The sequence below is a fragment of the Bubalus bubalis genome, chromosome 9 (genome assembly GCF_019923935.1).
Source record: "Bubalus bubalis isolate 160015118507 breed Murrah chromosome 9, NDDB_SH_1, whole genome shotgun sequence".
Lineage (NCBI taxonomy): Eukaryota > Metazoa > Chordata > Mammalia > Artiodactyla > Bovidae > Bubalus > Bubalus bubalis.
The window spans coordinates 104,250,595-104,277,600 of NC_059165.1; the positions used below are offsets into that span (position 1 = coordinate 104,250,595).

General features: G+C 49.3%; 1 protein-coding gene across 1 annotated transcript in view; it reads right to left on the bottom strand.

The window, feature by feature from the left end:
* Window positions 1-27,006, bottom strand: part of CPAMD8 (C3 and PZP like alpha-2-macroglobulin domain containing 8) — a 95,952-nt gene that overhangs the window by 48,558 nt on the left and 20,388 nt on the right. The window contains exons 11-20 of the mRNA XM_025293781.3: window positions 24,163-24,390; window positions 21,747-21,917; window positions 18,726-18,854; window positions 13,327-13,510; window positions 11,747-11,919; window positions 11,012-11,161; window positions 10,476-10,637; window positions 8,418-8,560; window positions 4,811-4,873; window positions 1,500-1,731 (exon numbers count right to left, since the gene is read on the bottom strand). Of these exons, the coding sequence (XP_025149566.3) occupies window positions 1,500-1,731; window positions 4,811-4,873; window positions 8,418-8,560; window positions 10,476-10,637; window positions 11,012-11,161; window positions 11,747-11,919; window positions 13,327-13,510; window positions 18,726-18,854; window positions 21,747-21,917; window positions 24,163-24,390 (1,635 nt within the window). The remainder of the gene's footprint in view (window positions 1-1,499; window positions 1,732-4,810; window positions 4,874-8,417; window positions 8,561-10,475; window positions 10,638-11,011; window positions 11,162-11,746; window positions 11,920-13,326; window positions 13,511-18,725; window positions 18,855-21,746; window positions 21,918-24,162; window positions 24,391-27,006) is intronic.

Below are 27,006 nucleotides of genomic sequence, written 5' to 3' on the forward strand. Positions count from 1 at the left end.
CACACCAACAGCTGGAATAACGTGGACAAGGTCAATCAGTTTTTTTCAGTAGAAATTGAGATTCAGAGTGCCTGCTCTGGGGGCCCCCAGGATTCCTCACTTCTGTGCTGGGGTCAGCATGTGTGTGCATGCTAAGTCGCTTCAATCAAGTCCGACTCTTTGTGACCCCATGGACTGCAGCCTACAGGCTCCTCTGTCCGTGGGGATTCTCCAGGCAAGAATACTAGAGCGGGTTGCCATGCCCTCCTCCAGGGATCTTCCCAACCCAGGGGTTGAAACCCTGTCTGTTATGTCTCCTGCATTGGCAGATGGGTTCGTTACCAATGGCCCTACCTGGGAAGCCCACAACCCGACCTAAATCCAATCCATCACCTGTTTCTGTAAAGCCAGGCAGCTAATGGTTTTTACTTTTTTTTTTTAATGATTGGGATGAAGTAGGGAAACTTAAAAAAAAAAAAGAATGGTGGTCCAGTGTTGAAGAATCCACCTGAGTTTCCAGGTGGCACTAGTGGGAAAGAATCCACCTGCCAATGCAGGAGATGCCAGAGACATTTGTTCAATCCCTGGGTGGGGAAGATCCCTTGGAGGAGGAAATGGCAACCCACTCCAGTATTCTTGCCTGGGAAATTCCATGAACAGAGGAGCCTGGCGGGCTACAGTCCATGGGGTCACAGAGTCAGCCATAGTGAGCACACACACACACACGCATGTTGCAATGCAGGGGACGCGGGTTCGACCCCTGGTCAGGGACCTAAGATCCCACATGCTGAGGAGTAGCTAAGCCCACAACTGTAGAGTCCATCTGCTGCAATGAAAGATCCCACATAATGCAATGAAGACCCTGCATGTGGCAACTAAGACACAACACAGCCAAATAAATAAATGAAAAAGAATTACATTCTGTGATGCATGAAAGTTAAATGAAACTCAAATTTCAAGTATCCAGAAATAAAGATTTATGGGAACACGGCCAGGCCCACTCACGGGCGTGTTATCTGTGACTGCCTTCCCGCACAGTGGCCAAGTTGAGCAACTGCAACAGGGACCCTCTGGCTGGCAAAGACTGAAATATTTACTATCTAGCCCTTTACAGAGAAGGTTCACTGACCCCTGACTCCATGTCATTACATATGACACTCATCCCCCCAAAGCCCTGAGGGGCCCAGAGTCAAGGACAGAGGCTCCATCCCATCTGTCAACCTCCAACCCCACCATGCACTCCCACCCACAACCTGCCCAGGCTTAGACGGCGGGTAAAGCAGGACCTGATTCATCCAGCCCCTGCTTCGCTAATATCACAGATGCTAACCCCACAGCCCTCCTAGATGACTCCACCTCCCCCTGCCTACCCAACATCACAGGTACTGTGCCCCTCAAACCCATCCCCCTCCAAAGGACCACAACTCTCCCTGCCTCCTGACCTCAAGCATGCCGCCCCCTTTCCACCTCCCCGCCAGCTGGTAATGGGAAAGGCTGTATATGGAGGGCGGCTCTGGTACCTCAGCACAGGTGTCCATGTAGTTGTAGATGCTGAGTGGGATCTTGGCCTGTTCCCCACGGACCACGTAGGGGGGCAGCGTGAAGTCTATGAAGAAAGGCTTGAAGGTCTTCAGCAGGGTGGGCTCAGCAATGCCCAGGCCCCTCCCGGGGGACAGACCCACCGCCTCGCCCACCCAGCTGGTGATGGAGTCGGGGACCTGCACGCTGAGTGTCTCCTCACCAGATGGATCACTGCGGAAAGAAGGGCAACCATGAGCTGTTATCCGGGGCTGTGCGGCATCAGCCCAGTGGGAGCTGAGGAATCCAGCAACGTGGCCTTGGGTTTCAGGGAAACGCCTGGCTGTTCCTCTCTCCTCTACCTGCACTCTCCATGCCCTTCCCAGAAGCTTGACCCAGGTGGCCTCACTGGGTGGGACACTGCCCTGCAGCATCTGGGCATCTATCCTTGCCTCTGTGATGGTCACAGGTGTCACCATGGCAACACTTCAAGCTCAGCATCTTCCATTTGGAAGAACTTTCATCGGCTCCAAATGGTCTTAGCCAGTTGTTCTGTACATGCCGAGTGCCAGCCAGCCAGCCAGCCAGCCACCGCCCCCCCCCCCCCCCCCCCCCCCAGGGAACAGCCACACTTCCTGGCCTGGCTTCCTTGTCCCATACACTCCTGTGGAGCCCTGCTCCCTGTCTGATTTTTCAAGCCTGCCGAGGCCATTACAAAAGCTGCACCTGGGACTAAGGAGAGCGAATCAGTGATCAAAATTTCCCCAAAAAGGGAAGCACCGGATGTGGTGGCTTCACTGGTAAATTCTCTTCAACATTTAAAGAATTCTCATGCACTGCTGGTGGGAATGTCAAATGGTGCAACCACTGTGGAAAACCATATGGTGATTTCTCAAAATATTAAATACAGAATTTCCATAAGATCCAGCAACTCCACTTCTGGGTATATACCCCAAAGAATCGAAAACAGGGTCTTGAAGAAATATTTGCACACCAATATTCAAAGAAGGATTATTCATAATAACCAAAAGGTGGAAGCAACCGAAGTGTCAACCAAAGGCTAAATGGATAGAAAAAACGTGGTCCATCCAGCAACTTCCTTGCTGGTCCAGTGGTCAGGCTTCTGAGCTTCCACTGTGGAGAGCGCAGGTTCCATACCCAGTTGGGGAACTAAGATCCCACAAAGCGCACAGCGAGACCATAAAAAAAAATTTTTTTAACGAGGTCCATCCATACAGTGGAATGTTATTCAGCCTTAAGAAGAAAGGAAATTTTGATACATGCTACAATGTGGATGCACTTTGAGAACATCATGCTAAGTGAAATGAGCCAGACGCACAAGGACAAATGTATGATTCCACGTATATGACGTCCCGAGAGCAGTAAGATTCACAGAGACAAAAAGAAGAGTGGATGCCAGGGCCTGGAAGGAGGCAGGGATGGGAATTAGTATTTAATGGGCACATAGTTTCAGTTTTGCAAGATGAGAAGCGTTTTGGGGATGGGTGGTGGTAACGGTAGCATAATGATATAAACACCACTGAGCTGCACACCTAAAAACAATTACGATGGTACATTTTATGTTAATGTTATTTTACAGATTTTAAAAATTAGGAGAAAAAAAACAACAAAGAACTAACCAGTCCTTGCCTGGACCCAGCAAGAACCTCCTCCTTAGTCTCAGATCCACACTCTCCGACTCACCCTTGCTCAAGCCAACAGAGGGAGAGAGAACACCTCCAATGCCAAATGCCTCCCAGCAACACTCTGGGGCTCTCCACACCTACCCTCACAGCCCACTTGGCCTTCACACTCCCTGCCTCCTCCTCTTAGCCCCTTCTGCCTCTCTGATGCCCCAACTCTTGCCCACATGGGTCCCACCTCCTGGATTCCTTTACCCCTTTCTTGTTTATCCTGTGGGATTCAGCTTGGGCTCCACCTGCCCTGGAAGTCTCTCCAGCTTTCCTGAAGGGTCCCTCCACTTCCTCCCAAGCCCCGGCCCCAGCCCTCCATGAGAACACTGGCCCTACTGAAGCATGAAAGCTTTAAGGGCATAAAACATAAATTCTATGAGTGAGGAGACTCTATCTACCTTGTTCAAGGTGTCATTCTTGGCACCAAAACACTACTCTGCCTAAACATCACCCTGTATACAGAAAGTAGATACATTTCTACTTTCTGTACATCTCTGATGATGGACAGACAGCACATCTTAAATATGGACCCCATTACAAAATGCAATAACCAGCAACCTGGGCTTCCCTGGTGGTCCAATTGGTAAGAATCTGCCTGCCAATTTCAGGGAACACAGGTTCGAGCCCTACTTGGGGAAGATCCCTAGTCTGGGAAGATCCCACATACCGTGGGGCAACTAAGCTCATGTACCACAACTACGGAGCCGAAGCACCTGGACCCTGCACTGTGCAACAAGAGAAGCTGTCGCAACGAGAAGCCTGCACTGCAACTAGAGAGTAACCCTCTCGCAGCAACAAAGACGCAGCCAAAAATAAATAATAATAAAAAAAACTTAAAAAAAAAATCAGCATCTGTTCTGACCAGCAGGGAAGATTGCCCATAATGGGGACACAATCGGTGAGGGCAGCCTGAGAAACCCCCGAGTGTGTGCTTGGTTCTGTGCTGACCATGGCATCGCATGCTGAGAAGGGGAGCCCAGCTCAGCAGTAGGTCCACCCACTGGCCCACCCACTGGCCCCTGGGGTCTGAACTTTCATGCTTAACTGGTTTCCCCGGGCAGGTCACCACTTACCTTCTGACACTAAGCATCCAAAGAAAATGCTTAGTGTCATTGGTGTTCTGACACTAAACCCTGAAAGAAAAAAGCCAATTGCAACTGGCAAGAATTTGGCACAGCGCTGCTACTTCAAGGCAAACGAAAAGAGAAAACAGTGTACAAAGGAAATGTGCTGAGAAAAGCAGCCTGTTTGGCAGGCAGGAGCCCAAGTCCCCTGAGGAGTGAGGAGGGGGTAGGTGGGTGGAACTGAGTTCGTGTTTCAGGGAACTGTAATCATTTTAATGAGCTCGTTATATAAACACAGTGGATAGAGTTACCCCAAGAGGGAGTTGTAAGAGGCACGAAGCCCTCGCATTTCATATTTCACGGGCAGATGTCCGAGGCTGCGCTGGGATTTGGGGCTGACTTCATAGCTTTGCATTTTATGTGTTAGAAAAGGATGCCCAATGGCTTACTCAGATGTTGGTGTCCGAGCTCCAGGCAAACCCACTGGGAACAATCTTTCATGAGTGCCTTTGAGTCAGCCCACAAAGGCAGCGAAGGAAAGAAATCTTACTGTACCTGATGTTGAGACAGTGCCAAACCCATGTTTCAGGGAAGAAGGTCCTTTTCCTCTTCTCTGCTCTACGAAAAATTTTTTAAAAAGAAATGATTAAAGTTCCATAACTTTAATTCTGTTACTTGGTAAGTTAACATTCTACTTGATTAGGCTATAATATGTTCATTCTCTTACCCAACATGTTAATATGCTGCACGGTTTATTTACTTCTCTTACCTGGAAAGGTTAGCATTCTACTTTACAAGGACTTGATGTGTTAATTCTTTCACCTGGCACAATATTAATCAATATTCTACTTGATTACAGCTAGAAAAGTGAGGCATCAAAGGCTTGGCAGAGATTTGTTAAAAGGAGAGTGGTGCCTCACACCCTGAATTTAGAAGGTAAGAAGGGCCACAGGGACCACCCCGAGTCCTCTCCTTTGTTAATTTCCCTCCCTGGGTTTGCCATGTTTTTCTGCATCACTACATGGAACTCTTCCCCACACTTCTTCTGTGCTTTCATTGTCTTAGTTCCTTTTTTTACTAAAGGATAGTTGATTTACAGTGCTGTGTACATTTAGATTCTGATGTACACCAAGTGATTCAATTATATGTGTGTGTGTGCGTGCGTGCGTTTGTGTGTATTCTTTTTCACATGCTTTCATTCTTGGTTTATCCTCAGAAGCCTCAGAGCCCACAGTCCTCAGGGACTGTCCTATTCTTTAAAAAAATAATATTACCAAGCCCTACTTGACATTTGGCAAATCTTCTCAAGATTAAAAGTGCTCATATCCCTTTCAACTTGCAGTTGCCTCTCTGAGGGGTGAACACTGAAATTAACCACAGACACATGTGCAAAGACAGTGTGGTTAACTGCAGCACTGTGGGAATTAACTAACAGCAAGAACCTTCACCAGGGGGGCATTCGGTTTACCAAACGGTAGTACATTCACACAAGAGAATGTTACACGTCAGTGAAAAGGGGTGAGGTAAGCACGCATGTACTGATACGGAATGGTCTCTAAGGTTTATTGTTGACTTAAAAAGGGAAGGTAGAGAACAGGACTACAGTATTCTCCCATTGTGTGTGTTTATTTTTAAGTCCTACGTATACACATTGGAAAAGACCCTGATGCTGGGAAAGACTGAAGGCAAAAGGAGAAGAGGGCAGCAGAGGATAAGATGGTTAGACAGCATCACTGACTCAATGGACATGAACTTGAGCAAACTCCAGGAGACAGTGGAGGACAGGGCAGCCTGGTGTGCTGCAGTCCGTGGGGTTGCAGAGAGTCAGACACGACTTAGTGACTGAACAACAAATTTACACAGAAAATTTCTAGAAGGAGAGTTAAGGAATTAGTAACCGTTTTTGCCTCTTAGAAGGGAAAGGAGGATACACCCTTTCATACTCTTTGAAAAAAGTTTAACCACATGCATATGATTAAGAAAAATACCTTGTCTTCAGAATAAGGATGCATCGTGTGTGTTAGTCACGCAGTCGTGTCTGACTCTTTGCAACCCCATGGACTGTACCTGGCCAGGCTCCTCTGTCCACGGGATTCTCCAGGCAGGAATACTGGAGTGGGTTGCCATTCCCTTCTCCAGGAAGGATGCATTATCCAATTACAAAAAGGCACAGACACTTGCTTTTTAAGGCCTTTATTATGCCTTTCTGCACTGGAATTTACAATTGCCTTTGTGGTTTGGGGTTTAGAGACTGCTTGCAGACCCACTCCAGGCCAAGTTCTCGGGAGGCATGCACACGGGAGGCTCCAGGTTCCCAGAGAAATATCTGGCTGAGAGATGCCCAGGGGCCAATATTCCACCTCCCTCATTCAACACATCTTGGAAATGCCTTCATGTGCCTCCAGCATACCGTAGGGGGAACCTGATCTGTCCATGCCATGATGTGGAGTTTGAAAACTAGGACTCTCGTGGGGTTATCACACTCCAGCTAAATGTGTGACTCAGGCAGGAAGAAGCTGGAGAGTTCAGGTACCCAGGAACCACTGCAGAGGAGGCTAGGGGATTGGGAAGGCTCAATCCTTCCCAAGGATTTGGGATTTGGGCAGAAAGGGTTTGAAAGAAGAAGACTATCATGGATAGCCAACCCCCCTCCCCAGGACAGATCCTCTGGGTCACTTGTGGCTCAGAGCAAGGACTGAGGAGTCTGGGTGCCACCCTCAAGGTCTCTAGAGACCCAGTTACTGAGGCATTGATGACCACCAGACCCCATCCCTGGCCCACTTGGTTCTATGCCTCTCATTGGATAAGCTGGCAAGAGAGGGTACATCCAAGGCCTGCCTCCCCTTTCCCAGCTTATGCACCCTTACATCCAGAGACAGAGAGAGGGGGCAAGGTCTTCAGAACACCCTCTCCCTTCCCTAGTTGGCTGGCTGCGACCTGGAGTTGAGGAGCTGCTGGGAGAGGCAGAGAGAACAAAGAAGGTGGGAAGGAAGACAGTGAGCGATGGAGGAACGTTAGAGGGGTACAAAGGGAGAGACATAAGAGAAGACGAAAGATCACCTCCCAGGAAACAATGCTTTTCATGAGACAAGGGACCAAGCCACAAACCCCGGGGGAGATGGGAACTCTTTTCTCTCGGTAAGTGATTAGTTAGCAAGCAGACAAGGAAACGAACGAGGATGTGGAGGATTTGGGTACCACCATCAAAAGTACACATAGCGACTCCTATACCCAATGACAGGGGCTTGGATATTCTTTTCAAGTAGATGTGAGCATTTACAAAAACTGACTATATAGCCAGTCTGTAAAATAAAAACCAGGCAATGGATATTATACAGACCATATTTGCAGGCCACAAGGGATATTATACAGACAATGCTCACTGGCCACTCTGCCCATCTGACCCACATTTATAAAACACATAAAGGTAGTCATTTAAAAAATTATTTGAAAACTGAAAACATATCTGGGCAAGTCACGGCTCAAAAAGGTAACTGTTCCACAAGTTACAACCTATTTGGAACCCAGCAATCATGGAAACACTTCCTAGCACAATTTAGATACTGCCAAAGCAATACTCTGGAGGAAAATTCATAACCTTCAAAAGGCTTAAATGCTTGAGTTAAAATAAAAAAGGGCTGAAAATTAATTACTTTGGTGTCTAACTCCAAAAGATAGAGTCAGAGGGGAAAGGGAAGGAGAGAGGACGTAAAGGAAGGAGGAAATGGTGGGAGGGAGAAAGGGCAGTAGAGAGAAATTTCTAAGCAGTCTCGGAATGAGAAGATCAAACTCCAGCTACCCACCCTGACCCAGTTCTTCTGTCCCCAGGCAGATCTACTCCCCCATGACACCTTCTCTCTTCTGCACCCCCAAACCCCCAACCTCAAGCACGTGGGTGGGGGCGGGAACTGGGGCGGGGAGAAGAGTGTCAAAGTGCCTAGTGCTCCCACCTGCTGGCCCCCTGGGGACACTGGACAATGTCTGAAGGCGGTTTGGGTTGTCACACCCAGAAGAAGGGGGGTGTTATTGGCATCTGGTGGGTGGAGATCAAGGATGCCGCTTAGGACTCTATGGTACACAGGATGGCCCCACCACAGAAAATGACCCACCCTCAAATGTCAACATGAGTTTAGACAACCCTGCTCAAGGTAATGGCAATTACCTGGGGGGCTGTCTGGAGGACACGGCTGCCATCAGGCTCCCTGTGTGGGGCTGGAAGGCGGGGACAGCCTCATCAGTGTACAAGCCGCCGTCCTGCCGGTGGTTTAGGCTCACCAGGTCCGTCATCACCACCAGGCCTGTTTCCTAGGCAACAGACAACGCCCAGCCCCACAGTGGGGAAGTGGATACGGTGGCTCCAGAAGCCACTGGCCCAACACGGCTGCTGCGTAGCCCTGGGGAAGTCAGTCCTCTCTCTAGGCTTGGTGACACGGACCAAGAGGGACACAAGACCAAGTGACCATCTGGGGCACAACAGAGTTGGGGTCAGAATGCTTGTGGGCTAGGCTCAAAAGGCCACATCTCTTAGGATTCTGTTTATATGAACTGTCTAAAACCATGGGCAGATCAGTGGTTGCCAAGGGCTGGGGGATGGTGGATAGGGTGTGACCGCTGATGGGGACGGGATCTCCTTTTGGGGTGATGAAAATGTTCTGGAGCTAGATAGAGGTGCTGGCTTGCACAACACTGTGAATGTACTAAATGTCGCTGAATTCTTCACTTTAAAATGGGTTAATTGTGGCTTCCCTGGCAGTCCAGTGGTTAAGACTCTGTGCTTCCAGTGCAGTGGGGCACAGGTTCAAACCCTGGTCAGGGAACTAAGATCCCATGTGATGCCCAGCACAGCCAAAAAATAAAGAAAGAATACATTTTTTAAAATGGGTTAAATTTCTGCTATGTGGATTTCACCTCAATTCAAAAAAAAAATCAATTGGTACAGTGCCTAATCCAGACCCAAAGCCAATGACTGTGAGTTTCAATTATAACTGTTGTAATATATGTATATATTTAACGGGCTTCCAGGGTAGCTCAGCAGTAAGGAATCCACCGGCAATGCAGGAGATGCCATTTGATCTCTGGGTTGGGAAGATCCTCTGGAGGAGGGCATGGCAACCCACTCCAGTATTCTTTCCTGGAGAATCCCATGGACAGAGGAGCCTGGTGACCTACAGTCTAGAGGGTTGCAGAGAGTCAGGCACGACCGCGGTGACTGAGCACACACGCGTGCACGCATTTGATATAGCAAAACGTTAACTGTGGCACCAAGGCGGTGGGTCTACAGGTGTTTACTAATTTATTCAACTTTTCATATCGTTGAGAAATTTCCATAATAAAAATGGGAGGAAAAGGATGTCTTTTTTCCTTTTCTGGCTGTGCCATGTAGTTTGCAGGATCTTAGTTCCCCAACCAGGAATTAAACCTGGGCCCTCGCCAGTGAAAGTTTGGAGTCCCAACCACTGGACCACCAAGGAATTCCCAAGGATGCCTTTTAAATGATTTGAAAATGGGGATGAAAAGTGCCCTCATGCATTCAAGTGGAGACCACCAGAACACTCATGTGGGCTGAAATGACGCTTGGGGATACTGCACCCCCAGCAGCCCCCTGGTCCCTGGAGCCAGGAAGGAAGGGGATGGATGAGAGCTATAAATGTCAGCAAGGGTAAGGCTGCCACTTGACATCAGAGCACCCACACACCTCGTGAAGGCGTGCACGCATGCTAAGGCTGCTTCTGTCCTGTCCGACTCTGCAACCCTGTGGACTGTAGCCTGCCAGGCTCTTCTGTCCGTGGATTTCCCAGGGAAGAAAACGACTTAGTTGCCATTTCCTCCTCCTGGAGATCTTTCCGATCCAGGGATCACACTCGCATCTCTATGCGTCCTGCATTGGCAGGCGGGTTCTTTACCACTAGTGCCCCCTGGGAAGCCCTTGTGAAGGTTTTCCTTCCACCAAAGCACTTTCAAGGTCATCGCTCCAGAACCATGTTCTAGTTTGCTCCAGAACAAAGTTGAGGTTATCAATGAACACTCATCCTGCTCTCATTTGTTCTGCAAATTGGGAAGGTCTGCATCCAAGCTTCCACTGGGGAGAATCAAAAAGATTCTGCAGCATTCAGAGTTTGGAAACTTCCACCCTGATCCAGCTCTGTACCCCGAGACCCTTTGTTTCAGAGGAAGAAGAGCCCAGAAGGGGACGATGGGGTCCAAGACCACCTCTCCTTACAGCGAAGGCAAACCCAGAATCCTTGGTGACGCCCCAGGGCCACAGGAAGACAGATGAGCGCCGGCGTCGTCGGGCCGTAAGCCCAGTCCACCAGAAGGGTCCATCCTCCCTGGACACCCCAAAGATATCAGAAACATCATAATCTTCCAATTCCCGGAAAACCTACAGGCAAAGGGCAACAGGGACTTGGTCAAATGAGGGTTTCTTTTCAACCCCAATGGGTCTATCACGCTCCCATCTCAATCTCCTCTCACATGGATCACTGGGAACCAATCTTAGAGGAGACAAGAGTTGGGGCATTAACCCATTTTAAAGATGGGCAAACTGGGGCTGAAGAGGTGGGACCCGGACAATGTCACATTGGATTTGACTGCAAGATCTTTCAACTATACCCAAGCAACAACAGGAGTGGTGTCTGCTGAGAATGAACCCAGTGGAGAGAGAGAAGCTGAGTTTATATCGATTGTGTTCAGTTAATGAAAAGGAAGAGACCTCCTGCAGGTGCCAGAATGCAGCGTCCGAGGGCCCCAGTTCACCTGGGCGGGAGTCAGGCGAAACCCAGACCTGAGCAGGTAAACGCTCTTGTCAACCGCAGCAACACACACACAGCTGCCCTTTGCAGCCTTGAGCCGCAGGTCGACGACTTCCCCCGGCTGGGTCTCATTTGCTGAATATGTCAGTGAAACCTGGACCCAAACACAGCAGAAGAATCAGGAGTTTGACCAAACTCTCCAGACCCACCCACCCTTTCCACCCTCCAAGGAGAGTCAGGAGCCTGGCTTTGCTACCCAGGTGAGGACAAGGGCAGAGGGTTGGGTAACAAGAAGTAGGCTGGTACAACTGGTACATTCTGTGCAGAAGATGGGGGTGGGGAGGGCTGGGGAGACAGGTGGCGGCAAAGGACATGTTGCAGCCAGTTCTGAAGGGTGCATGGTGAGGGCAAAGGAGGCTGAACCAGGTTTGGGGGACATAAGTGGTGTCCCTGAGGTCTGGAGCCCAGCAGGGACAGAGAAGACTGCCCACTTTTCCTGTGTGTATGAATGCAATCCCATCTGGGTGACTTTTGGAGGATCTCCCAGTCAAGATGCAACTTAGATTTCCTTTATTCCCGAAGGTAGGACAGTCCTTACAAGTCCTGCCTGTCACATCACCTGGAGTCTGACTGGTGACTGTCCACAGTCCACCCCAGCCTTGACACCCTGGAGCCTCCAGCCCCGATGGCACTTACCTATCCTCCCCTCCCTCCCCCAGTTTGGTTCCCAGTGCCCTACCTGGTTTTCAAAGAAGGTCTCAACAGTAAACTGGAGGCTGTCAGCCACCCCTTCTCCATTCTCTCTGACGTAGAAGACTAGCAAGCGGCCAAGGGGGACCATGCTGGGGGTCACGGCCAGCTGGAGAGAGGTCATGCACACACTGACCTCTGCTGCTGGGGCTGGAGGAGGCTCTAAGATAAGTGAGGAGAGACATGAAAATGCAGCATCTCACAGTAGGACCAGCGATGCCCCAGTTGCCCAGTTTTACCATGGGGGTTACCATGGGGTGTAGCATGAGGAGGTGCCAGCCCAGGCCAGGCCCAGGGCAAGCACTCCATGGATACTCACGTTCCCTGTTATTTCACCCAGAAAGGATGATAAACCCAACACGATGTGGGTGCACAGTGTCAAATGCACTGATCAGGCCGGTGGTTCTCAACCAGGGCAATGCTGACTGCCAGAGGACATTTGGTAATTCTGGTTGTCACAGCTTGGGGGTGTTACTGGCATCTAGTGGGTAGGAGCCAGGGATGCTATTCAACACCCTAAAATGCACAGAACAGCTCCACAGAGAATAACCTGGCCCCAAACATAGTAGTTCTGAGGGTAAGAAAGTGGCTTAGAATCAGAGACTCTCTACCTGTCTCCCTATCTATCATCTGTCTATCCATCCAACCATCCATTCACCCATCTGTGACTTTATCTATCCATCCATCTATCCATTTATCTATTGATGCTTCTATTTATCTATCCATGAAGCTGTTCATCCATCCATGACTGTCCATCCATCTATCAATTTATCTACTGACGATTCTATACATGAATCTATTTATCTACTTATCCATCCATGGGGTCACAAAGAGAGGGACATGACAGAGCAACTTTCAGCTTTACTTTCACTTTTTCATCCATCCGTGACTCTATGATCCATCTATCAATGTATCTATTGATGGTTCTGTCTATGAATCTATCATCATCTATCTCAGTGATTCTTACCCAGGAGTCTCTTTCACCCCCAGAAACACTGGCAATATCAGGAGACATTTTAGGTTGTCATACTGCAGGTAGGTGGATTGCCACTGGTATCTAACGGGTGGAGACCAGGGATGTTGCTCAGCACCCTAGCGTGCACAGCATGGCCCCCATCACAAAGAATGACCTGCAAGTGTCCATGGTCCTTAGTTTGGGGATCCTGCTCTGGGCAGAGAGGCTGTGAAGAGGAGAGGGATGGGAAGACCCAGGGGAGAAGATGGGTCTTGTGAGGAGCATGTGGCATCAAGGAAAGCAGGGAGAAGGACTCCTTGATGGGGAATCAATCTGGGCAAAAGCAGAAGGGGGTTGGCAGAAGGCAGCATGGCATAGTGCGGACCTGCTCAGGCGCCCAGGCCATGGCAGCCTCAAGAGGAGCTGCCTCCAGCAGCTGGTCACTGCCCACCCTCCTGGTCCTAGTCCAGTCTTGCCTGGCATATGTGCCCTTCACCCTGAAGCAGGCTCCCCTCCTGGATGCATTCTGCTTACCAAGCCTTGCTGGGATGCCCATCCCAGTCTCAACGGTTCAGAAGGAAGAACAGGAACCTCCAGCCTGTGGATGAGCTCACCTGTCTCAGAAAGGTGCATTAAGCGAATGGGTTTCTCCAGGGCTGCTCGCTTGCTTCTCTGCTGGGTGACGTGGGCAGGCTGCTGGCCTGAGAGCACGATGTTGCCCCTCGCAGCCACCTCGTAGTACAAGGTGAAATTGCAGGGACACGTGGACTTCACAGGGAAATAGGCATCCTCCCCAACCTGTGGGAGACATGCAAGCATGGGGAGCCCTGCCTGGCACCCACAGAACAGCACCAATGCCACAGCTCACTCCAGGGAGAAGGCCACTCTGGGGCCACAAGGAAGCTAGGAGAGCTGGGGAGGAGCACTGGCCTCAGAGCAGAATGCTCAGTACCTGTCCCTGGCTGTGACTACATCATCATAGCGACCCCAGCTGATGCTCTGAAAACGGAGCTGCGGTGTGGGTGAAATGTCATAAGGGCATGGAAGCTCTCAGTGAGTGCAGTGTAGTAAGTAACTGAACCTAGCCTCCAAAGAGTCTGGCCTCTGGCCACTGCTCCTGGGAGTGATCTCGAAGGCCTTGAAATGTTCTGCCTGATGAGTCTTTGTTTATCTAGAGTCTGGGACCACACCAGATACTAACCATATAATTTATGGTGGGGACCTTGGGCCACACTATATAAGTTTGACTTACAGAAGGATTAAGACTGGGGCCAGCCAGGCAGGTAGTCAGCCATGTCTATATGACTGACCCCCAACAAAAACCCTGGGCACTGAGGCTCAGGTGAGCATCCCTGGTTGGCAGTACACCACGCATGTAGTCACACATCATTACTGGCAAAGTAACACTATCCTTGACTCTGTGGGGAGAGGACAACTGGAAGTTCACATTCAGAACTCATCTGGCCCCTGCCTTATGATCCTCTTGCCTTGCCTGATTTCAGTCTGTATCATTCACTGTGCTAAACTGTAACTGTGAGTATGACAGCTTTCAGAGATGCTGTGAATCCCTCTAGAGACTAAAGAAACTGAAGGTGATTTGAGGACCCTCGAATTCAGTGATTGGTGGCAGGTGGGGGGATGGTCTCGGGGACTATTCCCTAACTTCACAGGTGCAAGTGCTGGCAGGGGGCTGAAACTTCTCATTGGATAGACACTAATGAGCCAGGTTCTATCATAATCCCCAAGTTTCCAGAGGCAGGAAACTGAAGCTTGGTCCATTCTCAACATTAGTGAGTTGTAGGAATAGGATTCAAACCCCAAAGGGCAGAAGCCAGAGCCCCATGCTTAACCTCTAAGCTGCCCTCATTCTTTGTGTTACAACCAAAGTCTCCCAGGTCCTGTGACCTCCCCAAGGGCTTATGACCATATCCCACGCTGAGGCAACAAGTTGCATGAGAAGTCTTCCTCTGGGTCTTTGCCCCAGAGTTTCCCTCCTATGCTCTATGATTTACAATTCATGACTCTCCCCAAACATCTGGGCCACCTTGAATGCTCAGAGGAGGGGTGGTGAGTGGTGAGTATCATTCTTGCTGTGGGTCCTTGAGTAAATCATTTCACCTCTCTGATTCTCAGTTTCCCCATCTGTAACATAAGGTTAAATCTCCTGGAGAGAAGGTCCTGAGGATCCAATGAGATGATAAATGTAATAATGAATATATTATTCTTAACACTGAACCTGTTCACTGTGAGTGGTTAATAAGTGTCATTCTACCTCCCACTGAAGACAAGAACTTACTTGTTTAAGGAGCTGGCCCAAAGGTGCTCCCACAGCCAAATTTGGGGAATTGGAACAGCAGAAAGAAAAGTGAACCTTTCAAGAATCTCAAGGTCATGAAAGACAAGGAAAGATTGAGAAACCATCAGACTGGAGGAGAGAAGTACAATGCAAGATCCTGCATGGGATCCGGGACCAAAAAAAAAAAAAAGGAATCCCTGGAAAAACTAGGGAAATCAAAATAAAGTCCAGAGTTTAGTTAACAGTCATCTCCAGTGCTCATTTCTTAGTTTTCACAATTGTACCATGGTTTGTACATGAGATGATAACATTAGAAGGAAGTGTGAGTGGCCTTTTTTGCCAAAATGCAAAGGCCGATTCTAAAATTCATATGGAAACGCAAAGGACCCAGCATTAACCAAAACAATCTTGGAAAAAGAACAAAGCTGTAAAACTCACACTTGCCAATGTCAAAAATCATCTGCAAGACACTGTGGTCCTGGCAAAACAACAGACATACAGATCAATACGATAGAACTGAGGGTCCAGAAATAATCATCTATGGCAAACTGATCCTCAACAAGGCTGCCAAGATCATTCGATGAGGAAAGAATAGTCTTTCCCGCAGATGATTCTGGAACAACTAGATCTCCAAATGCAAAAGAATGAAGTTGAACCCTACCCTCACACCATATAAAAAAATTAACTCAAATGATTCAAAGACTTAAATGTAAGAGCTAAAACTATAAAACTCTTAGAAGAAAGCATAGGAGTAAACTCTCACGACCTTGGCTTTGGTAATGATGTCTTTGAGACAGGCACCAAAAGCAAAGCAACAAAAGAAAAATAACAAATAAATTGGATTTCACCAGAAGTTAAAAATCTTTGTTGCATCAAAGGACGCTATCAGGACAGTGAAAAGACAACACGCAGAATGGGAGAAAATGCTTTCATGTCATATATCTGATGAGGGTGGAGTGTCCAAAATATATAAATGACTCTCACAAAAACAAAAAGCAAACAACACTAAAAAATTTAAAACACTAAGGGAAGCTAGAGGGAGGAGATAGAGGGACTCTCTGCACTGTATGAGCAACTCTTCTGTAACTCTAAAATTATTTCAAAATTTAAAAAGAAAAAAAAAGGAAGTATGATGGTAACTGATGATAACATAGTGGATACTTTTTTAGAAGTATATAAGATGACAGGCACTCTAAAAACAATCACACAACTAAAATACTGGTGGAGAAAGTTCTTCACAGAGGAACGCCACCTGGTAAGTGAAAATGGGATGCAAGAATCGTAATAAATGCATAAATCAGATTCTTTATCATGAAGCCCCAAAGTGATAACTGATTACAGCAGGAATCATCAGAGATGCTAAAGGCGGGACTTCCTTGGCAGTCCAATGGTTAAGACTGTGCGCTTCCACTGCAGGAGGCGTGGATTTGATCCCTGGAAGGGGAACTAAGATCCTGCATGCCATAAGGCACACCCCACTCCAAAAAAGATGAGAAAAGCATTGGGCGAAAGGTTGCTGAGGGTCAGAACACTGTGGCAGGGGCCTCAGTGTCACCCAGATGATTTATTAGCCTCACCTGCAGAAGAGCTGGTAGGAACTAGACTGGGACCAAGGATAAGATCAGCTTCAGCAAGGGTGGGGCTGCCCAAAACTCTGCCTCCTGATAGAAGGTGACAAAAGTAGCATGTCCATAGTAACATCACCAAAACAACGCTTCAACCTGAATCTCATTCAGAATGTGGGATCATCTACAAGACCACAGGCTTGGATTCTTTACAGAAGTCACGGTGATGAAAAGGTCCCAGCTCAGGAGCGATTACAGACACAGAAGAGCAAATGCAACATATAAATGGATCCTGAATAAAATCCGTGCGTGCGCGCACACACACACAGGTGAATACACACAAGCACACTCACACACGGGTGCACATGACTATGCAGACAAGCATGGGTGTGAATACACACTATACACACACTATATCTTGAGGACACCTTTGAAAATCTGAGGATTGCCGGTGAATTAAATAACATGATTAATACAATTTTCTTAGATAGAATGACTGAAAATCAGGTTGAAGAATGTCTTTATTTTTAAGACTGGAGAATTTAAGAGAGAAGTATCAAGATATCTGTAAATTACTTTCAAATGCTGCAGCCAAAAAAAGTGGAGAGAAATGGATGAATGAGTGAGTGAATGGATGGGTAGATGGATGGGTATGTAGAAGATGGATGGGTGGATGGATGAATGGGTGGGTGGGAAGGGGAGGATGAATGGATGGGTGAGAAGATGAGAGGATGGGTGGATGGGTGGATGGATGGATAGATGGCTGAGTAGATGGATGGATAGGTGGGTGAATGGATGGGTGGGTAGATGGATGGAGCAAAATATCAATTCATAAATCTAGGTGGAAGGAACATGGTTATTATACTATTTTTTCTATTTCTCTCTAAATTTGTAAACATCTTCCTTATAATGACACCCAAACAAATGTCTGCTCCGGTTTGAGATGTTGGAAAAAAACAAGGAAAGAGCACAAACTTTTTTCTTCTTCTCATGAATTAACCCTGTGGCATCAGAGTCACCCTGAAAAACTGGGGTGACAGCCCCCACTTGCAGAGCAGCTCCTCACTGCACATCCCTTGGTGCTGGAGGAAAGGAAGAGGACCCTGATACAGAGCCTGGACCGGACCAAGCACAGCCACTCTTGCCTCAAATTCACACTCAGGGCCCCTCGATGACAGTCTGGGACAGGGAGAGTGGGCGCCTGCTGGTCTGACTCAGGCAAGACAGAGGTGTCCCTCCCAGGGGGAAGTCTGAGCAGCCCTGCCAAGTCATTGCCTATTGGGAACACGGGTCCCGGCAGCTGGGACACAGGACTCCTTCCCGTCCACACGGGAAGGCAGCCAACGCCAGCCTCCCCACTCTGCACCGCTGGTTGAACAGCATTAAAACCAGAACAGCGTGTTCAGCCAAGTTGGGCAAGATCTCAGTGGAGTTTCTCATTCTCATAACCCCACAGAGGGCCACTCAGCCCTGGCGCACAGGCAGCCCCAACTCCTCAGTCCCTGCATCCCAGGGACCCCTTGAAGACTGAGGTCTCGGCAGCACCCCTAGGGTAGGGAGTGTCAGAGGTTTACGGGGCTGGTAGGGTCTGGGAGCCCCATCATCAAATGGCTTCCACAAGAGTCAGTACTGGCGAGCCTGTCACCACCCATGGCAGCCGGGCTCAGCCCTCTGTGCTCTCAATTAGGAGCGTTAACAGTGTGCTTTATAAAACATGCGTGCAGGCGTGTGTGCATGCTAAGTCGTTTAAGTCGTGTCCAACTCTTTGCGACCCCATGGACTGTAACCCACCAGGCTCCTCAGTCCATGGGATTCTCCAGGCAAGAATACTGGAGTGGGTTGCCATTCCCTCCTCCAGGGGATCTTCCCGACCCAGAGATCTAAGCCAGGTCTCCGGCACTGCAGGCAGATTCTCTACTGTCTGAGCCACCAGGGAAACCCTATCACTTATATTATATATGGACTCTAAAAACTAAAACAAATGAATGAACATGACAAGACAGAAACACACTCATACAAACAGAAAAAACTGGTGGTTACCAGTGCGGAGACAGAAGGGAGGAGCAGCGCACGCAGGTGCCCTGGGGGCACGTCGTGCTGCTTGCTTCCTGGGCCCCCTCCTGCCTGGGCAAGGGGCGCCTGGGAGCCTTACCTGCAGGGGCTGGGAGGGCGGCTGCACCTGCAGGTAGCACTGGCTGGGGGAGTACCAGCTGCTGAGGGACAGGTAGCTGGGCAGGTACTGGGCCCCCACGGGCTTTCCGCTGAGTGCCGTCACCTTGGTCTGAAGAAGACAGGGTACTCGGTCAAGGCTTGGAGGCTTGGTGTAGGAAGGGGGGGTCCTGGGGATGCTTTGACCTGCCCTGCTCTGCAGCAAGACCCTCTCATGCTCCCATTCTCCTCTGGAGAAGCCCCTCCCCAATTCTCAGAGAACGGGGTCCTGTGTGGCGAGCTCGTTGTCTCCCATCTCCACAGGAAGCAAGTGTCAAAGACTGGCCACAAGGTGTTAGGGGCTGGCCCAGTCAGGGGTGGGTGGCCCACGTGGCCACTGAGAGGCAGTTCCATCACGTATTAAGGACCCCATGTCCTGGGCTTGCCGGCAGCCCCAGGGGCTTCTCAGAGAGTATAGCCTGCTTCGGAAGTGAGCACAGGGGGAGATGGCGGTCAGGAGAGGGGGCAGCCATGCTGGACTGCATCCCTGGGGCTCTGGGTACAGCTCCGCCTGGGGCCCTCAGACCCCTCTCTGAACACCTCAGGGACTGGCAGTTAAACTACTTTTGCTCCTTTGGGAGTTTAAACCTGCTGCCTTCAGAATGCCGAAAGAATGCAGTTAACATAAGGAAGATGCCAGAAGCAGGGTATGGGACACGGGGTTGTCTAAGACCTCTGTGTGACACAGAATAAAGAAGCTGGCCTGCCTTCATCCCAATTACTGGGAGATAGCCTCTAAGCCCCTGGGATTCCCCAAGAGATGGGAGTGTCTTTGTTACTCACGGCGGGTCCTGATAATGTGTGCTAAGGAGCAATTCAAGATGGGGACAGCCAAGCCAGAAAGACCGATCATGGGATTAGAGGGTAGGGGCTTTGAACCACGTGATGTGGTATCAAGTTGACCTCAAGAGAGGGGAGATGGCTAGAGACTGAGTTCAGTCATGGGGCCAATGACAAATCAGTCAAGCCTATGTAATGAAATCCCAATAAAAGCTGTGGACCCTGAAGGTGAGTGAGCATCCAGATGGGCAGTGCTTTCTGTAAGTGTGTCGGGAGGGCGAGGTGTCCCAGATTCACAGGGACAGTACACAAAGCTATAAATTTGAGACCCTCCAGCTCTCGTCCTATACGTGTGTGTCTCTCTCTTTGGTTGGTCCTAATGTGTATCATTTCGCTATATAAAAAATATATTTGCACACAGAGAAAGTTGCTAAGAGAACAGATCTGGTGTGCCCAGTCCCTCAGTTGTGTCTGACTCTTTGTGGCCCCATGGACTGTAGCCCACCAGACTCCTCTGTCCATGGAATTCTCCAGGCAAGAAGACTGGAGTGGGTTGCCATTTCCTCCTGCAGGGGACCTTCCCCACCCAGGGACTGAACCCGCATCTCTTGTGTCTCCTGCATTGGCAGCCAGGTTCCTTACCACTAGCACGATCACAGATCTTACAGGTTCTCATCACAAGAAAAAAAAAAAAAGTGTAACTGTACGGCAATTGGACACACTGTGGTGTCATTTCCTAGTACATACGTATATTGAATCATTACCCGGAATGCCTGCGCTGACTATGTTACATTTCAATTATATGGAGAGAGAGACACACACACATATATGTCAACTAAAAGTAAAGTTTAAAATTCATCCTTCTTTTTAAGAAAACAATTAATTAAAGACCTTGTCTTAGGCAGTATTTGGTCACAGAAATAGACTGTCTTTCTATTAAAGTGACATTTTTGGGAAATGCTGATTTTTGGTTATATGTCTATGAGAGACAAAATTATTCTGCTAATTCTAGTATTTGGAGTCACTTGGGGGGTTTTGCTGCCACCTAATTCTTAAAAGACTAATGGAAATTAAGGGGTGTCTTTCAATCATTAAAAAATCTGTACTTGTTAGGTCCTAGGGTAGTTGGAACCCCAAATTTGTAGCCAGTCGGTTAAAACTGTTGGTGGCCTGGAGATCTCTGGCTGTTAAAAATCTTTAAGGACATGCTGCCCACAGGGGACACAGTGATCCCAAGTGTCCTCAGCTCCCACCTACACACTGATTCTCAGCTGCCCCTGTCTCCACCACCCTAGCGTCCGTGGGGCCACAGTGCCCACTGTCAGCCATAGAAACGAGGGCTGGGATGTCCTCTCTGTTACTCCTGCTCCTCCCGTCCCTGACAAGGGGACACCAGGTCCTGCCAATTTTGCCTCCACAGCCCCGTCATTGCCTCCCACCTGCACACCTGTGACCTCACCCAGACACCACCCCCAACTATGGACACTGGAGTGGGGTGTGCGTGTGCGTGTTCAGTCACGTCCCATTCTGCAGCCCCAAGGACTGTAGCCAGCCACACTCCTCTGTCCACAGGATTTCCCAGGCAAGCATACTGGAGTGAGTTGCCATTTCCTCCTCCAGGGGATCTTCCTGACCCAGGGATTGAAGCCTTGTGTCTCCTGCGTTGGCAGGAAGATTCTTTACCACTGCGCCATTTGGGAAGGCCTCTGGCGTGGGGAGAGGTTATAAAAATCAGACCAGTCAGTCCACACTGCCTTCTGGGTGGACCCTAAGCAACATCCCTTGAGGTAAGGGGAAGCCCCACCGGCTCCCTCCTCCATTTCTTCCTGCAATGGCTTGGCAAGCTGGGCACTGCAGAACCTAATTATACTATGATTGCAGTTCTCTGGGCCTCTGCATATGTTGTTCCACCTTCCAGGAAGCAGCCTGGCTGAACCTCCCCCTGGTCAGGAGTCCACCTGGGCAGATCCCTTGGGGGGAGCCAGACACCCTGACCCTTTCTCAGCATCCTGCCTCCCTCTGGGGTGTTTGGTTTATCTGACCCCCTGGCCGGCTCTCCCATCAGACTGAACTCACTCATGGCAGGTGCAGGACCCAGGACGACTGACCCAGTGCCTGAGCGTGGCCTGGAGGAGGGACCAAACCCATGTCTGCTGGCTGAATGACAAGGGTCTAGGTGACTCACCTCCAGCCACACATGCTGGGCTGACATAGGGATGGAGGGGATTTCAAACTCCACCAGCCCACCCTGGGACACAGACTCCACGGTGTAGATGTTGTCCTTCGGCGTCAGTTCTGCCCTGATCTGGACAGTCACTCCCTCTGCCGGGCTACCATCTGGGTACGACAGCTCCACCTGGAATGGGTCACCAAGGAGTCACTGTGGTTAGGCTGGTGACACCCCCAAACTGATCTACAGACTCGGCCCAATTCCCCAGCAGAATCCCAGCCAGCTCCCTTGAAGCAATCGACAATTTGATGCTAAGGGGCCCCAAACAGCTAAAGCAATCCTGTTAAGGAATCAAGAACTCATACATCCAATTCCAAAACTTGCTACAAAGTGCAGTGGTGAAGACGCTGCACTTGACGGAACTCATGTGAGAACAGATATGAAAATTGATGAATCAGAATTGACGGTCCAGAAATAAGTCCAGCCATCTATAGCCAATTGATTATCGAAAAAGATCAAAACATGGCGAAGGGGACTCCCCTGGCAGGTTCAGTGGTTAGGGCTGCTCTCTCTCACTGCAGGGGGCACATGTTCAATCCCTGGCCAGGGAAATAAAATCCCGCATGGCACATGGCATTGCAAAAGAAAAGGATTACAGTCAATTGATTTTTGACAAGGGTGCCAAGACCATTCAATGGGAAAACACCAAATGGTTCTGGGACAACTGGGTCTCCAGATGCAAAAGAATGAAGCTGAACCCCAACCTCACACCATATGCCAAAATTAACTCGAAATGAATCAGAGACCTAAATGTAATGGTTAGAACTACAAAATACTTAGAAGATAACACAGGGGAAAGCTTTTATGACCTTGGACTTGGCAAAGAAGTCACAAGGCACAAATCACCAGCCATTTACCTGGTGCCCCAGCCAGGAAGGAACAGCGCAAGCAGTGTGGTGGAAACAGTTCCATGTGACTCTTAGACCTCACTCATTCCGACAGGTAGAAAAGGCAGTCAGAGAGAGGGGTTCAAAATTCATGGATGTTGTGAAGAAATATGGTCAGTGGTTCCTGAAAGATCCTGGAGCACCTCTCAACTGTGCAGGTATCTGGTGATGGGGTGACCAGTTCCATTCTTTTTTTTTTTTTTTTTTTAATGTGGACCATTTTTAGTCTTTATGGAATTTGTTACAGTATTGTTTTTGTTTTCTGTTTTGGTTTTGGCCACTAGGCATGTGGGATCTTAGCTCCCCAACCAGGGATTGAATCCGCACCCCCTGCATTTGAAGGCAAAGTTTTAACCACTGGGCTGCCAGGGTATTCCCAGCTCCATTCTTTAATGCAGATATGAAATGAGTGCTAAGTCGCTTCAGTTGTGTCTGACTCTTTGCGACCCTATGGACTGTAGCCCGCCAGGCTCCTCTGTCCATGAGGATTCTCCAGCTGAGAATATTGGAGGGGGTTGCCAAGCCCTCCTTCGAGGGATCTTCCCGACCCAGGGATTGAATTCATGTCTCTTAGGTCTCCTGCATAGGCAGGTGGGTTCTTTACCACTAGTGCCACCTGGGAAGCCCCTAATGCAGAGAGTGGATGATTTCCTGGGTGAAGGTGAAACACTCCCCTTTCACTGAATGGACGGCCCCAAGTCCATTCATACATATTCCGTATGGTGCCTTAGCTGGGACCCTCAAACCCAGGGGCACATGAGCCATGCCTCTGTGCATGGAACAGAGAGCTGGGGGTGGGGGCTGAGATCTCATCATGGAGGAGGGAAGGGAGGTCCCAGAGCAGAGCAAGAGGAGCAGGAACAACATGCAGACAGGCCTCTAGGACCCTGTGGGTGACCCATGGGATGCAAAAGGGAAGAGGGGTGTGGGGACCGGGCAGAGGCAAGGGTCACCCTGGAGTGACTCAAGGCTCCACTGGTCTTGCCCTCCCTTCCCCCCAAATTCCACTTGAAACCAGATGCCCCAGTTCAGCATCTCGAATCTCTAGTCATCTCAAATTTTACTGTGTAGAAAAATGGTGCAGTGGGTGGAAGAGAGGCAGGGGCCTGTTCTAAATGCCACTCCCCACAAGGGAGCTGAATCAGACTGTCTCAGAGACGGGGATCTGCCTTTTATGGACTTAGTAGTTAAGTCACCTAGACATAAAATCAACCCAATTAAGGAAGGCGATACCATCGTGGAACTGACTTAATAAGTGGATACATAGCATCGGGTTTAGTGCTCTAGGTTTGGAAATGTCTCACTATGCTCAGCAAAGCAGCCCCTTAATCCCAAGACGGCAAAAGTTCTTGGTTTTCAACCACATCACAGCTGCAGGGCCTTGCAGGGGTTACAGAGTGCTCCTCCGGCAGGAGTTAGGGCGGGAGGCGGCACAGAGCCTGTGACCTTGGCAGGGCCTACTGGGCACCATGCCTGGGGCTTACCTTCCCCACGTAGGACAGCCCCGGCTTAAACTGCTTCCTCGTGTCCTTGGAGTACCGGACGTCCACCAGCTGCCTCTGGACCGGAGTGGAGTCGTCGAAGGCCACCTGATGGCTCCCATCCACAGCGGTCACCGTGGCCCAGATGCTGATGGTGCCCCGGAAGTGCTCGGGGACGTCGGCCGGAATCATGTCCTTCACACAGATGCTGAAGTCCTGGGAGCCATGGATCTGGAGGTAGGAGACACACAGGTTGTGCTCAGCCGGAGCAGAGCAGCTTTGAGAGACGACTCACAAACACACAGCTCAAGAGGTGCCCCTCTGGCCGCTTGGAGGACCAGGGGGACACTCGATGACCCATCCATTCTATGCTGTGCATCACTGCATGGAGGCTGAGTCCCTGGCTACATATGAATTGTTTTCTAGGAGGAGAGAGGTCGGCTCTTTGGGCAGAAGCTGAAACAACCCCTCGGGCCAGACTGCAAGGTGGGGACTTGAACCTGGTCAGCCACACGCTGGAGCATTGGTTCCCCTTCTGCGCCCAGGGTACAGAACCCCCCCCCCCACCTCCTCCAATCAACTCCTATCTCAGGACTGCTCCCAGGGGCAAATAATCCACGTCCATAAACAGCTGTGGAGTGAATTACTCAGTAAAGAGAACGTTAAGACAAGAGCTACCGGGGCAGCTTCTAGGGAGAATGGCTAGGGTAACAAGGGCACGAGCACCAGGCACAGATGAGGGGAGAGGCCAGAGTGTCCACTCCACAGAAGAGAAGCCATGGTGACACAGAGAGAGGACGCATCCCGGGGGCAAAGGGACGAGGAAGTTGGTTTGGGTGGAGGTAGAGAGGAGGTGGCGGAGAAGGCAATGGCAACCCACTCCAGTACTCTTGCCTGGAAAATCCCATGGACAGAGAGGCCTGGTGGGCTGCAGTCCATCGGGTCGCTAGGAGTCGGACACGACTGAGCAACTTCACTTTCACTTTTCACTTTCATGCATTGGAGAAGGAAATGGCAATCCACTCCAGTGTTCTTGCCTGGAGAATCCTAGGGACGGGGGAGCCTGGTGGGCTGCCGTCTATGGGGTCGCACAGAGTTGGACATGACTAAAGCGACTTAGCAGCAGCAGCAGCAGCAGAGAGGAGGTGGGGATGACAGAACTCAGCCCCAGAATCTCCAGGACTGCTTGTATATGTTGCGTAGTGGCACACACACAGTGGAATTTTAAGTTGAAGAAGAAAAATAAAAACCAGATTATGAAATTTTACATGCAAGGGGATGTGAAATCATGTAGCCACTTTAGAAAAAAAAAATCCGGGAATTCCTCAAATAATTAAATGTAGTCACCACTCAGAGATTGAACATCCAGATGGAGACTAATTGGAAAAGACCCTGATCCTGCGAAAGATTGAGGGCAGGAGGAGAAGGGAGCAACAGAGGATGAGATGGTTGGAGAGCATCACCAACTCAATGGACATGAGTTTGAGCAAACTCTGGCAGACAGTGAAGGCCAGAGAAAACCTGGAGTGCTACAGTTTATGGGGTTGCAAAGAGTTGGACATGACTTAGCGACTGAACAAGTATAGAAAAAAGTAACTCTGACTCAAGATCTGCAGGCACCAGTGTAGGAAGCCAACCCATTACAGTCAGCTCTCCATACCCACAAGTTCCACACCCATGGATTCAACCAACTTCGAAGAGTTTCTGTGTGAGGCTGGTTGAATCCTGGGATGCAGAACCCACAGACGTGGGAGAGCCAGCTACAAGTCAGACTTGTAAGAAGTCAGACCTCTATCTCTATAGCAACCCAACAACAACCCCTATAACAATCAGCCCCAAATGGCCAGGACCTAATAATTGACTATTTCCCTGATATTTGCCCCCACTTCCATCTTAGAAACAACTGCTGTTGTTCAGTCACTGAGTCGTGTCTGACTCTTTGCAACCCCATGGACTGCAGCACACCAGGCTTCCCTGTCCTTCACCATCTCCCAGAGTTTGCTCAAACTCATGTCCATTGACTCCGTGAGCCATCCAACCATCTCGTCCTCTGTCGTCTCCTTCTCCTCCTGCCTTCAATCTTTCCCAGCACCATGATCTTTTCTAATGAGTTGGCTCTTCACATCAAGTGGCCAAAGTATTGGAGCTTCAGCTTCAGCATCAGCTTTTCCAGTGAATATTCAGGGTTGATTTCCTTTAGGATTGCCTGGTTTGATCTCTCTGCAGTCCAAGCAACAATTGGAAAAAGTCAAATATGCAGCCCTCATCAAATACATTGGATGCCTGCTTCTATTACCCCATGACTTCCACATGCCAATAGCCTCCCATCATGGCGCACCAGAAGCCTTTTCCATTTTTCACTATAGATCTTTCCCACTTCTCCACCTGCCTTTTGAGTCTCTGCCAAACACATGTGATGGTGGCTGAGTCCCTTGCTGCAAGCTATGAATAAAAATCCTTTGTTTGTCCTTATTCCGGTGATCATATTTAATTCAAGCCATAGAACTCAGGAATTCCAAATCCAAGAGATACATCACACAAAAATATACATGAATGTTCCTAGCATTATCCATCAAAAGTCAAGAAGAAGCAATAACTTGTGGGACTGCCCTGGTGGTCCAGTGGTTAAGCCTCTGTGCGTCCCCTCCAGGGGCATGAATAGTACCTTCTATATGGATATCTGAATTGCATGTTATGTGAATTATGTCTCAATAAAATGTTTCCTTTACCTACAATAACATCCTAAGAAGAAAGACATCAAAATAGCAATACTGGCTATGTCTGCCTATCAGAGGACAAGTCAACTTTATTATTTCTTTTTTATATGTTCTAGCCTCTATGTCCAGC